This window comes from Myxocyprinus asiaticus, chromosome 30 (assembly GCF_019703515.2).
Source record: "Myxocyprinus asiaticus isolate MX2 ecotype Aquarium Trade chromosome 30, UBuf_Myxa_2, whole genome shotgun sequence".
Lineage (NCBI taxonomy): Eukaryota > Metazoa > Chordata > Actinopteri > Cypriniformes > Catostomidae > Myxocyprinus > Myxocyprinus asiaticus.
The window spans coordinates 14,321,478-14,335,280 of NC_059373.1; the positions used below are offsets into that span (position 1 = coordinate 14,321,478).

At 37.9% G+C, this 13,803-nt stretch overlaps 1 protein-coding gene across 4 annotated transcripts in view; it reads right to left on the reverse strand.

Moving 5' to 3' along the window:
- LOC127421162 (ephrin type-A receptor 7-like) overlaps positions 1 to 13,803 on the reverse strand; it is a 210,827-nt gene that overhangs the window by 6,247 nt on the left and 190,777 nt on the right. For 3 of the 4 annotated variants that reach the window (XM_051663971.1, XM_051663972.1, XM_051663968.1), the window contains 8 exons: positions 13,220 to 13,345; positions 12,523 to 12,708; positions 9,192 to 9,253; positions 8,185 to 8,388; positions 7,204 to 7,356; positions 5,097 to 5,287; positions 4,654 to 4,818; positions 1,784 to 4,253 (listed from right to left, as the gene is read on the reverse strand). In XM_051663971.1, coding sequence (XP_051519931.1) covers positions 4,139 to 4,253; positions 4,654 to 4,818; positions 5,097 to 5,287; positions 7,204 to 7,356; positions 8,185 to 8,388; positions 9,192 to 9,253; positions 12,523 to 12,708; positions 13,220 to 13,345 — 1,202 coding nt within the window. In that variant the 3' untranslated portion in view covers positions 1,784 to 4,138. Of the gene's footprint in view, positions 1 to 1,783; positions 4,254 to 4,653; positions 4,819 to 5,096; positions 5,288 to 7,203; positions 7,357 to 8,184; positions 8,389 to 9,191; positions 9,254 to 12,522; positions 12,709 to 13,219; positions 13,346 to 13,803 lie in introns of those variants that run through there. The other variant, XM_051663970.1, reaches the window with a different exon arrangement.

Sequence of the window (13,803 nt, forward strand, 5' to 3'; positions counted from 1 at the left end):
AGACATTTCATTTTTCTCCATGTTTAAATAACTTAAAATCCCAGACTTTTAATGCAGACTAACACTTTTGAGACACACTGTATATACACACATATACATGTGCTAATATTATATAGAAGTTCACTTCTATATACAGCCAGACACACATTGATCGAGATTAATGCAGAATAATGAATGGTTGTTAGTGTTTTTTAGCTTCCTTAAGCATTTAATCACAATTTGCTTGAAAGCCACTAAAAGCTCAGCAGGAAATCCAGCACATATTGTTCATCGAACTCATTCTTTGTCACTTAAATACGCCCGTGCCATCTCCATCCACAGTGAATGAACTGAACTTTGTTTATTAAGCACTCATTGACCCACAAGAAACGGCACACTCCCAAAGAGACCAGATCAAGTCCCACTCCACTTTGTTTGTTCACACTGGCTCACAATCCGGATTAATTTCCCAAATCCGATTTGAAGACTGGCACTCTCACTGCTTGGATCAAACGCTTGTATTAGGAAACTTTCTGCTTCACACCAGCTTAGAGGTGGATGCACTGCTTCTTTCTAAGGGGTCTTTTAATCTAAACACAAAAAGGTGTAAACACTCTTACACAAACACACACACACACACACACACACACACATAGTTGCCCCTTGCTTTTCTCACTGCTGGAAGTTGGAAGTTAGTAAGTGCCATATCTTCGTCCAAACAATGCATTCCTTCCTCTTCACACTTTCAGTTCTCCCCATCATTATCACTTTGTTTTTTAGCATTAAGCAGCGTGAAAAATCAGAAGCAAACCCATCGAATTAATAATGATATAAAGAAGCACTGGGATGCACTATGGACATCTTTATATCTTTTTGGACTGAATGACTTCATTTTTTACTCTGAGTTGCAGTTGTTACAGAGAGAAACCATCTTAATGCACCCTCTAATTTTGCATTAAAGTAGGAATATTTCCATTTTCTTACAAGCATTAAACATTATGCATAAAGGGGTAACACCAAATCACATGGCAAGAATGATGGGAAGCATTCTATATTTGGTGACTGTAACACTAAAGTAAATGATTCTCATGTACTATTTAGATGAAGATATATTCTAGAATCTATCTAGTAAAGACTTTCAGACTGCAATGAAAGTAGTTTTTAATGCCAATTTATGCACAAAAGGGAACAAAACTGAACTAAGTTATTGAAAGAATGAACTGAAAAAACATACATTTATGCAATTCAGTTGAACAACTTTAAAGCACAGTGGTGACTTGGAGAAATCACCTGAAAAATTATCTTTGACCCTAAAGCCTTACAGATTCAGAACCTTGCATTTTAGTTTGATGGTTTCAAACTAATATAGTCATGGCAATATGAATGAAAAAAATGAAATAAATTGTGTGTCTGTTCAGTCCCTGAAACAACAAGAAGGTTAACAAGATCATCTGGATTGTGACATTGTTACATAAATCAGTGAAAAAGACGCAGTAAGGTGGAATATTTATTAATATTCTGGGGTGATTTAATTCTCTCACTTTCAAATAAAAAGTAGGAAAGAAAAATATTTTATTTGAAAAAAAAAAAAAATTCTCATTGCATTATATATATAAATAAAAACAGAGAAAAAGGGAGACTGTTTTTTCCTGCTTCCCACTGTTTTTCTGGGGGCTGGTACACTTGATTGTCTTGCCTCGACACCGATTACACATGATTAAAATAGACACCATGAGTGTATGAATTCAGGCAGGTATGCTGAAAGGCGACAAGATGGCAGGCAAACACAATAAAGCTGAGGGTACCTGTATTGTATTTTTTTAATAACATGTTTCAATATTGTAACAGCAATCTGTTTTTCTACCAGGTAAAAATCATTGAAAATTCCAAACCAAAAAGCAAAATGAAAACAAAAGACTTTGATTATTTCAAACAACTGAGTTTCTTCGCTACTCACCTAATTCAAATGATAACTCACTTTAACACAGTGAGAGGATCTCATTCAACACATTATTATTCAAACAAATTATAAAAATAGATTGCATTTTCAAATACATATTTACAGTATCAAACAGATCAGAATGATACACTCAATGCAAAGGGGGAATCGAGTCTTATTCAGTTATGAAAACAGTAAAGGGCTGTTAAACAGTGCAGTGCAGTATATCTTTGTCATTTAGAATTTGAAGTGATTATTAATTTGGAATTCGCCATATCCTTATAAGATATGGCTGCAGAAATTATAAATATGTCTCTCTTTCTGAATCCATTTTTGTATTTGTAAAATGCAGGGAATGAGAGAAAAAAGAGCTCCTAAGCCAGGTTCCTAAACCTTTTATAATCCATTTTCTAAAAACCAAGAACAAACTAATATGGGAAAAACAAAAAGCCTGTCATTGGTTTTGCACAATTGAGTTTGTAACAAAAAGATTGACTAATGTGTTATGAACGTGATTTGAACCGATCTGATTCTACGATCAAAACGTTAATGTTCTGAATTAGGGTTTCTCTCAGTACTGCTTAAACACAGATTTTCAGTTTCCAATCAAGGCTTGTTCACACGCTCGCTTCACACAGCGAAATGTAATAGTCTAAATTAAATAACACTAGCACATAAAGAACAACAACTTGTGTTGTACAAAATGCCAGCATCAAGTAATACACATGTCTGAGATAATCAGACAACCGCCACTGCAGCGGGTAATGCAAGTCTGCAAGTGTATGTGTGTGTAAACCCCCATCACATCCGCTCACTCACAGACAACCTTTCAAAGTGCAGAAAAAAACCCCAATAAAATACACAAACAAAATTAAGTAGCATTTTGATGACATGACGACAGAATGTCCAGATTCAGTGCTATGTTTCCCTAGCCATCTTTTTAAAGGGATAGTTCACCCAGTTATGAAAATTCTGTCATCATTTGCTCAACCTCAACACAAAAATGTTAGGCAGTATGTTAGCCTCAGTCACCATTCACTTCCATAGACTGGAAAAAAGTAAATGGTAAATGGTGACTGAGGTTGTCATTCTGCCTAAAATCTCCTTTTGTGTTCCAAAGGGAAAAAAAGACAATCAAATGGGTTTAGAACAACACAAAGATGAGTAAATGATGACAGAATGTTCATTTTTTTTGGTTGGAAGATCCCTTTAAGCATACTATTTCTGGATTCATATTCCAAAATGAGCTCCAGTAAGCAAGCATCTGTAAACATAAATAAATTCTCTAATAAATATGTTAAGTTTAAGTCATGGAAGCTGCAGTGTAAACATTGTCCAGTGAGGACAGAAGCACAAGGAAAAATTTTATAGAATATAGATGTCAGACAACACTAAATTAAACTCTGAAATTTGGTTCAAAACAGAGAGTTTAAGCTATTTGTGAGGAGAAAGTGAAAAGAAAAAAGTAAACATGAAAAATCAGACGTAGTCAAATGAAAGAATACACACAAAAAAAGCTGGGATTTACATATTATTATTTAAGATTCCTTACATCAGTAGTTGACTTATTTCCTGAAGATTCGGCAAGATCTTTTCCTGGACTGAGGAGCGAAAGGTCCATGACTTGGCAACATGCTCTTGGTTTTGTCCACTTTACAGGAGTAACAGTGGCTATAATGCATGAGTTCTTTTGCCTGGTTTAAGTAAACTGACATATACCCCTTTTGGTTGCACTGGGATCAGTCCAAGTCAAACTGCCCTGCTCCAGGTCAGTGTTGGTTGGGGGGGGTGTGGGGACAGTGCTAAGCACAAGTCCTATTAAAAGGGGCAGAGCTGTGTAAATGTCATTGTTGGACAGTGGAAGAAAAAAACAGGCAAAATCGGCACACAAGTTATTTTAAAGGAACTCTCTCTTCTTGTGATACTGTCTCTCAAAAAAAGGAACTTGGTTTGTGGAAGTACTGTAAATAACCATTTTTCACCAAAAAAGAAGATCATGAAGAGGCAAAAGGGAAAGATTAGGAAGAATACTGCCATTGCAGTAAGTAAATGATCACCTCCTGACTGTTGAATGGCCTGCTGGGTAATTATGACAATAGATGTCAATGTGTCTGTCCTCTTTAAGCCATGGCACTGCTGAGGGTCTGGAGTATGTGGTTAAGAGTGTGTGTGTGTGTGTGTGTGTGTGTGTGTGTGTTTGTGTGTGTGTGTGTGTGTGTATCAGACCTGGACTCCGCGACCATGCATCTGGATAACCTGTGCTCTGAGAGTCTGTATGGCAGACAGGATCTGTTTCTGGTGCTCCAGAGAAGTGATGCCGAGACTCAACACATCCCTGTAAAACAGCAGAGCGAGTTACACACAATGAAATAAACCATATACCTAATTTGAAACACACAATGAAATAAGCCAAATACCTAATTTGAAACAGTCCCCCCCCCACCAAAACAGTCAAATCTGTACATAAAAGGCATTTGAGGTAGCAAAAATAAATGATGAAGTCCTGGTAAAAAGTTTCCAAGTCAGTTTTAATGTGACCTTCATAGAACAAAAAGAAAAAAAAAGTAATATAGTGTACAGTTACCAACTGAGTTGCTATAGCAATGACTGGTATCGTTCCATCTTTTTTTTATTTTATTATTTTATCAACTCGAAGTACCGGTACCCTTGACATCCCAAGTCTAAAAAAAAAAAAAAAAAAAAAAAAAGTAAATCTAAGAAAACGCATTACTCACTGAACAGTCATGCGGGCCACTGACTCTAGGTAACAGTATCCCGCAGCAGTGAAGTTGTCTTTGTAGCGGCCCATGTCTACAGCTTCTAACCACTCACCAACTGAACTAAACGAAGGAAAGGAGGGAAGAGTTCGTTCTGCTAGTGATACAGACGAGCCCAGAGTCCTTGAGAAACAGAGAGAGAGATTTACTTTTCAGAGTGAGAAACATAAGCCCTTGTAGGAAACTAAGAATACTACATATTAAGTGACCATACATTTTGATAAAACATTTCTGTAATTACAAGATATGAAGAATACCAAATCCTGTAAATTAATTGAATTCCAGTGAATTCCTATATTCATATACTGTAAGCAGCTATACCCATAAGAGGCTGTTATAGAAATAAAATAATTTAAAAAATAAGGGAGAATTTGAAACTTGACAAATGAGAAAAACAGTACCGGCGTCCCAGCGTGGAGGAGCCGATGTTGTCTGGGCTCCTGATGGTCTTGCTGAGAGCGCTATGGATCTGGGTGAAGGTGGGTCTCTCTGTTCTCTCCTTCTGCCAGCAGTCCAACATAAGCTGGTGGAGAGACGGCGGGCAGTTCACAGGAGCGGGTAACCGGAACCCATCCTCTATAGCTTTAATTATCTGCAAAATATATACACATAAATCACACTCAAACATAAATCCAGAGTGATGAAGAAGCATTTGGACTAATAGAAGGCAAATATATAGTTGCCTGATGCCATTAACATTTACAAAAAATATGTAAATGTTAATCCCATTGCTGGTTCTCTGTAAAGACATACATGACCAGTCAAAAGTACTGAAACACTTGACTGAAATGTTTCTCATGATCTTAAAAATATTTTGATCTGAAGGCGTATGCTTAAATGTTTGAAATTAGTTTTGTAGACAAAAATATAATTGTGCCACCATATTAATTTATTTCATTATAAAACAAAAATGACTTGAAAAAAAAAATTTTTTTTTGAAATTGATGACTTATAATAAATAAAGAAATAATAAAGAAAAGCAGCCAATAAGTGCCCAACATAGATGGGAACTCCATCAATACTGATTAAAAAGCATCCCAGGGTGATACCTCAAGAAGTTCAAGAGTCAAGAGTACATGTCTGCAAATTCTAGGCAAAGGGTGACTACTTTGAAGATGCTAAAATATAACACAGTTTTGATTTATTTTGGATTTTGTTTAGTCACAACATAATTCCATTTATGTTATTCCATAGTTCCGATGACTTTACTATTATTCTAAAATGTGAAGAAAAAAATTATAATAAAGAATGAGTGTTTCAAAACTTTTGACCAGTAGTGTATATCATTTTATTGGTCTGCATCCAATCAATATTACCATTATGACTTCTGCACGAAGTTAGCAAACTAAAATGAATGTCTCAATGCATGATGCATTTCAAAATGTGACCCTGACTGGTCTCATGAAAAAAAAATTTGAAATATCCTTTCATTAAATAAAGTAACTATTAAAAAGTGACACAAGTGGTATAAAACAGAATGTATAAAATTAAAGGTTCTTGCTTTGAATGCATCAATGCCTTTGACTCTAGTGCAAGGATGACTTTCCCAAGCAATCAGATTAATTTAGCCATAAACATGGGGGAAGGGTTTTATAGTGAAAACCGGCCTCTTTTATGTAACAGCTTTACATGCCAAGGCTCTTTATTTCACAAAGACTTAATAGTTCCAAATGTGTTTTGTCTTGCATCACAGAGGAGAAATGGCTTATTGAAATATTCTAAGTCTTCTGAAGCCACACGATAGCAACTCCACTTATGCGACTAAGTGTCGGTCTGTTTCTCACATTGAAGCTTGTAGCTTTCTTGAAAGCTTCAGCCCCCATTCATTGTAATTGCATGGAAAAGAGTGACCAGCACATTCTTTAGAATATCCCCTTTTATGTTCCACAGAAGAAAGTCATACAGATTTAGAATGGCATTAGGGTGAGTACTATCATTGATGACAGAATACATTTTTGAGTAAACTATCCCTTTAAGTAGTGAGTTTTGCTTTCTGTTAAGGTTATTTATTTATTTGATTTTCATGATGCACTTCCTCACAATTTTTAGAGATTATATTTATGTTGTCCAAAAAGCATAATGTCATTCAGACTGGCATTGTGTTTGAGAGAGGATAACTATCTTTGCAGCAGGCATGAAAAGAAGGCCACACGCCGCGCGAGTTCTGAATCTGATTAGTCACAGAGCTCAAGTGGACTTGAAGTCAAGGGTCTTTAAAGGCCCCTCGCTTTAGCTATTTTAACATTTTTATACGAATGCATATATTCTCACTTCACACTGTAAAATCCCATCCTACCAACAGAGAGAGGCAAGAAAAAGGGGAGGAGGATAAAAAATAAAAAAATAAAAATCACAAAAATGCAAAAGAGGATTTTTAGGGAGATTTAAAGCAGAGCAAAAAGAAGCCTCCTGAAAGAGAGAGAGAAACAGAGGAGAGGTTTTGGAAAGCAACACCAGAGGCATAGGGAGGGTGGCAATACATAGGAACAGACAAAGAGACAGACATACGTCTTGGTTGCCCATGTCCCAGTACGGTCTCTCCCCGAAGGACATGACTTCCCACATGACAATACCAAAGCTCCATACATCAGAGGCTGAGCTGTAGCGATGGTACTGAATGGCCTCTGGGGCCGTCCAGAGCACCAAACTCTTCCCTCCGTGCTGAGAGAGAAAGAGGGAGAGAAACAGAGTGAGAGATCCTTTTATGTTAGATACTGATCTACAAAATTGGAAATGGACACAACCTTTAGAATTACTACTACTAATCACCAATTTGTTATTTAGCAGAATTTTATCCAAAGCGAATTCCAGTACACTATACAGTAAAGATTACAGAAACAATCCCCCCTTGAACTGAATATGCCTCTTGATGCCCAATTCTTGAACCACTAGGCTAAAACAGTGACTGTTGTCTTGCCAAATAGGACGTGTTCCACCAACTTTTGTTGGTCTTGGAACAACATTCATGTGAAACAAATATGGCCCTAACCTCTAAGCCCAACCCTAACCCTAAATTAATCAGAGTAAAATTATTAGTTGATAATAATTTTGTTCAGGTGGCAACTCCAGCCTCAACCCCAACCTTAAACTCAACTGTAAAATCTGACTGACTGAAAGGATTATTGATCCAGGAACATGTTCTACTTTGCAAAATAATGGTCACGAGTTTACAATTCAAGGAAACATTTGGCAATTCCTTCTTAAAAATAATAAAAAGCGATATCACAGTATGAGTACATTGTATCTTGATCTTGATTTTTGCATTAATCTTATCATAATAGAAGCATGAAGCATTGAGGCATTCTTAACATACACCCACAGTCAGCGTAGCACTCGCATGGAAAAAAAAAAAAAACCTTGAAGGTTTGATGAAAACTAAGATAAGAGCTGTGCTGTGACTTTTAGAGAAATATGCTGACTACTGTTGGCTCCTTAAACTCATTGGGAATCCTTTCAGAGTGCTGGGTGGCATAATGGTAAAATTCTTACTAATGTGCTGTAGACCGCCTCAATCTTGTCATCCTGGAGTGGTCTGAAGCCTGATACTTTGCAGACCAGGCTGCTGTTCACTAGGACTTTGTGAGCGGCAAGTCTGCGATGGACGAAGCCCATCTCTGTCAGATACTTCATACCAGATGCCACTCCACTCAACAGATCTACCAGCTGAAGAACAGTCAGCTGACCCTCGTGTTTCTGTGAGGAAAAAGGAGGAAGAGAAAGAAGGAAAGCATGCCACAAAGGCGGTATAAAAAGTGGCATAAAAAGTAAAAGGGAGGATAAAGAGTGGACAAAGTGGCCGAATGTGTAAGGAAGAAGAAAGAATAAAAGGAAGGAAGGAGGGATGGATGGATGGATGGATGGATGGATGGATGGAAAAAAGAAAGAAATTAGAGAAGGAAATAAGGAAGGAAGTGTGAGAAGGAAGGAGAGAAGTAGAGAAGGATGGAAGAAGAAAAGAAGGGAGGGAGGAGGTAGGGAAGGAAGGAAGGAAATGTGGAGGTAGAGAAGGAAGGGAGGAAGAATAGGGGGAGGAGGGGAGAAAGGAAGCAGAGAAGTACAGAAGGAAGTAGAGAGGGCAGAGAGGAAGTGGAAAAGGAAGGATGGAAGGAAGGAATAAATAATTAAGGAGGGAAAGAAGTAGAGTAGGGAGGGAGGAAGTGGGGCAGGATGGAAGGAAGGAAAGAAAGAAGGGATGGAGGAGGTAGAGAAGGAAGAAAGGAAAAGAGGAAGTGGAGAAGGAAGTAGAGAAGGAAGGGATAAGAGCAGGAAGGAAGGAGGGAAAGAAGGACAAAAGAAAGGAGGTAAGAATGGAAAGAAAAAAGAGAAAAAGATAAATCAAATCACATCTGTTGGTTTCAGTATTGTAACTTATATATTACATTTGCACAATTTACTACCTCAGCATTTAGCATTTGATGAATCTGTTTAATGTAATAATACTTTTTTAATCAGCCGAACAAACAGACAAAAACACACACATGCAGTCTAGCTCTTACCCGCAGGAAAGAGTCAAGTGACCCATTGGCCATGCTCTCCACCACAGTCATCATAGTGTTGCCTGTAGCAAAACATACAGACATATGAATAAAAGTTTGAATGATGTGTCTGTTTAGTATTTCAGTGGTGAGGAGGACATGGAAAAAACGAGAAATGCTCTCGCTAATAACAGAACTGTGTGAATAGAACTGTATTAGCACTCAAAAACATGAGTGACAACTGCATTAAGCTACTGTGTGAACTAAGCCTATTTGACCGCAGAATGCCATAATTGACCCCATAATCCCATCTGTTACTCGTGTACTTCCTGTGAATGTGAGACAGTGAGCGATAGACAGTGTCCCACAGAATGACGAGGGAAGGACGCACCATTAGGGAGGTGGGTAGCAGTAATTCCCCAGGTGTTAGAAGAAAGAGTGTGAGAGAGAGAGGGACAAAGAAAGAGATGGTGAAACAGATCCCTCAATCACGAACATTGACTCCAACAATCTAGAGCATTCAGTGAACAGCCCAATAAACAGCAGTGTGTGTCATCAGTCTGGTCAATCTACCATCCCCTGCTCCATCACACCTACTGGAGGGAGGTGCAGACATGCCTGACCAACCCCAATCAGAGCACCTCCTGCTGCGCTCTCAGATCTGGGTCTTTCCCTCTGAGCTGTGGAGATGTACAGCCCTGACAGGTGGATGGAAGGATGAGATGAAGAGAAGTGTGGAGGGTATGAAGCTTTCAGGAGTTAAACAGCAGGAAAAAAATATGGAGATTTGCAGGTGGAGGAAGTCAGGGAGAAAGATTAGAGTCATTAAGGGGACTTGACCACCAATTACTCAAACCTGCACATCTGCTACTGCGCTCACCACACATATACATACACGCTAATTCAATCCAAAAAAAACAACCAATTCATTCTTCTCTCTAAAATGCCAATGATTACATAATCTCTTATTCTTCATTTTAAAACACCACAATTAAAACAAGAACCAAATGTATTTTGATGACAAATCACAAGATAAACAGATTTTTTCTTGCTCTTTAGAAATAAAAAAAGTTATCCAGGCATACTCTAACATTTCACAAAACTCCCTCCCAAATCCACCACTTTATTTACTTAAACTAGGCTGCAAAAATCGGTCATTCAGAAACTGTTACATTACTAGTCATGGTGTCACAACCATGAATACATTAACAATGTAAATATATGATAGTTGAGAGACATAAACGTAGCTAAATCAATATGTTTTTCAAATGAAAACAAATAAGTATAGACATGACCACAGTTAAAATGACTGTCAGTTTAACAAGGGTCAGAAAAAGGGTGGGAATATTTATGTAAAACTAAATTACAACTGGTGTTGGTGCAAAAACCTTGACATATAATAATATAAGTAGATTTTAGGGTTAAAATTTAAATGCTACAAAATGTTTGAATATAATAGGAACACCTGTACACCTACTTATTCACTAGATTATCTAATCAGCCAATCGTGTGGCAGCAGTGCAATGCATAAAATAATGCAGATATGGGTCAGGATCATCAGTTAATGTTCACATTAACCATCAGAATGGGGAAAAAATGTGATCTCAGTGATTTCGACCATGGCATGATTGTTGGTGCCAGACAGGATGGTTTGAGTATTTCTGTAACTGCTGATCTCCTGGGATCAGCAACAGTCTCTAGTTTACTCAGAATGGTGCCAAAAACAAAAAACATCCAGTGAGTGGTAGTTCTGCGGATGGAAACGCCTTGTTGATGAGAAAGGTCTCAGAGAATGGCCAGACTGCTTCGAGCTGACAGAAAGTCTACGGTAACTCAGATAATCACTCTGTACAATTGTAGTGGGCAGAGTAGCATCTCAGAATGCACAACACGACAAACCTTGAGGCGGATGGACAACAACAGAAGATGATCATATTGGGCACTTTACAAGGACCATAGTGTTCCTATGAATGTGCTCGGTGAGTGTAGTACGGTGGCCCAGGGGTGCACAGCACAACCAAATTAGCAAAGCAAATTAAAGCTGAAAACAAAATGGAAATAAGCCACAACACAACAAAAAAGCACAAGGAAATAGGTCACAAAAAATTAAATTAACACAAAACACAATGAAAGTAAGCTGCAACAAAACTAAATTAATTATCGACAACATAATAAGAAAATAAATATTTTTTTAAAACTATTTTAAGCCTGGTGGCAATCTGACTCTACACAGACGAGATGGTCAGCGCATCACAAGAGAAGTTCCACGGTCAATGCTTAATGGGTATATACTAAATATACTGTATATAGTGGCTTAATTTCTTTGTGTTGTGGCTTAATTTCGTTGTGTTGTGGCTTCATTTCGTTGTGTTGTGGCTTCATTTCGTTGTGTTGTGGTTTATTTCAGTTGTGCTAGGGCTTAATTTAGTTGTGTTGTTGCTTAATTTCTTTTTTTTTCATTGTGTTTTCAGCTTTTGTTTGCTTTGCTAATTTGGTTGTGTTGTGCACCACTGGGCCACCATAAAAAATAAAAAAAAAAATTTTTTAATGGTCTTTTGTCATTATGCAGTCATACATATACAATCCGCAACACTCTCAGTACTGTCTCTTCGTGCATGCATTTCTATCAATCTCCGTATGTGGAATCAATATGAAGTCGCAATTCATCCAAGAATTACTTCAGCAGTAATACACAAAGTCCCAGACTAATATCAGTGCTGGTAGTTCTTTAATTCAGCAAATCTGCTCGAGTTCTCCTTCCCCTCGAGTCTCTCCACAACACCTTCATCATCCCTCATCCCTTTTGGCAAGAATACGGTAGGCAAATCCATCTAGCTGTTTTATCTCCAGGAATGTCACATCTATCAATCCAAAGATGGATCTGTTCTCCTCTCTCTGTACTTCTCCACCCTCAGCCAAGATTTCCTCCATCACGCTGTTGACTGCGAGCTACTGGTTGTATTTAAGCTTGATGCTCCTCATTCTATACTTCCTGGAGGAGATTACATCTACATTCTTTTTGATCATTTACCCCTTATGACCATCCTTCCTGCAAGTATTGACTCTTTTCTCCCTTTCTGTTCTTGCTCTTTTGAGGGCTGGCCTCTGTCTAGTGTCTAATCAATGGCTTATCATTCTCTTTTCTATTACTACCAAGGGGCAACCTGCTCATTTCTTCTTATCTTTCATTTCTTTTTTAATGTCGGGACATACTATCCATTCTGAATCTCTTTCAGTTGAGGGTCAACAAATCCCTACTTCCCTTAGTTCTTTGCCTTTCACGATCCTGTGAGAAATCGCCTCCTTTCTCTGTTTTTTTCATTCATTTATTGTACTCTTTGTCTCTACTGACCTCTGGTGATGACTCCCTCCAGACGCACAATGTTGGCATGATCGAACTGTCCCAGAATTCCCGCCTCGCTGAGAAACGAGCGTCTCTGTTTCTCTGAGCAGCCCGCACGAAGGGTCTTTATGGCCACGGGCAACTCGCGTTTGCTGGGTAGCTTCAGGCAACCCCGACACACTTCCCCAAAGTCTCCTGCACAGGGAAAATGTAATGTACAGCCATGAACCAATACATAGTACTTGCTAGTCAGTTGTGGGTGGTATTAAGGGGAGGGGCATTTTTATTACAGATAGCATGTGATTGGAAAAAAAAATCTGTGTAGTGCAAGATGAGTCATCAATATCTGGTCCATTTTCCAGAAAGGGAAAGACTGTACATTTTAAATGCCCATGTCTGCTAAAGGTTCATTTTAGACACTAAAATCTTCAAAAGCTTCAAAGTTTAAAGACAATGACCTAAATGGCTTAAAACTTTCTTAGGGTCTGCTTTGATGCAGAGCATGTCTTATGATGTAGACATAAACAATAAGGACAGATAAAAGACGGCTACAACATTATTCATCATTTTATGCTCAGCTTCCATAAACATAAACACACAGCACTGAACACGTCTTTAAACTGGCAATAGAACAGAATGAATTTGCAAGAACAGAGGGAGGATGATGTGAAATATGAAAGAAAAGGGGCCTTTTGATGTCTGGTACCTGTATGGACTATCCTCTCTATCTTGATGCTAGAGATGTCCAGCTCTTTGGCAAAGGCGTGAACAGCCTGAAGCAGATCTTCACATGTTTCTGGGTCAATATATGTCCGTCTGGTTGGGATTTTAACTGAAAAGCACAAAATACATGCACACCATGATTAAATAAACATCATGATTAGAATTCCATAACTTGCCACACATTGAATGACAGTGTAAACTACGGCAGTGCAAGGAGGCTAACCAGTCTTAACATAGGTCATTTACATACAGATGTCTTAAATGGACAGTATTTGAAAGGGGTAAGAGAAACAGCGAACATTGCCATTTAAAACTAAATTAAAGTATTTTTTGACACTGCATGAAATAAAATCATTTTTCACTGTGATAAAAAAAACAAAAATCACTCATCGTCAAGAATTAAATTGCAGAATAGTTAGTATTATCTTTGTAATATGTTATAATCTTTTGGCCTCTAATTTTTGCTCTTTAAACACAAAATTCTGGCTCTTATCTACAGAGTTTGCTGGCCTACTCATAATGGCAGTGCGGCAGTCTGACTCTGAAATGTGTTTACAACTCAACATC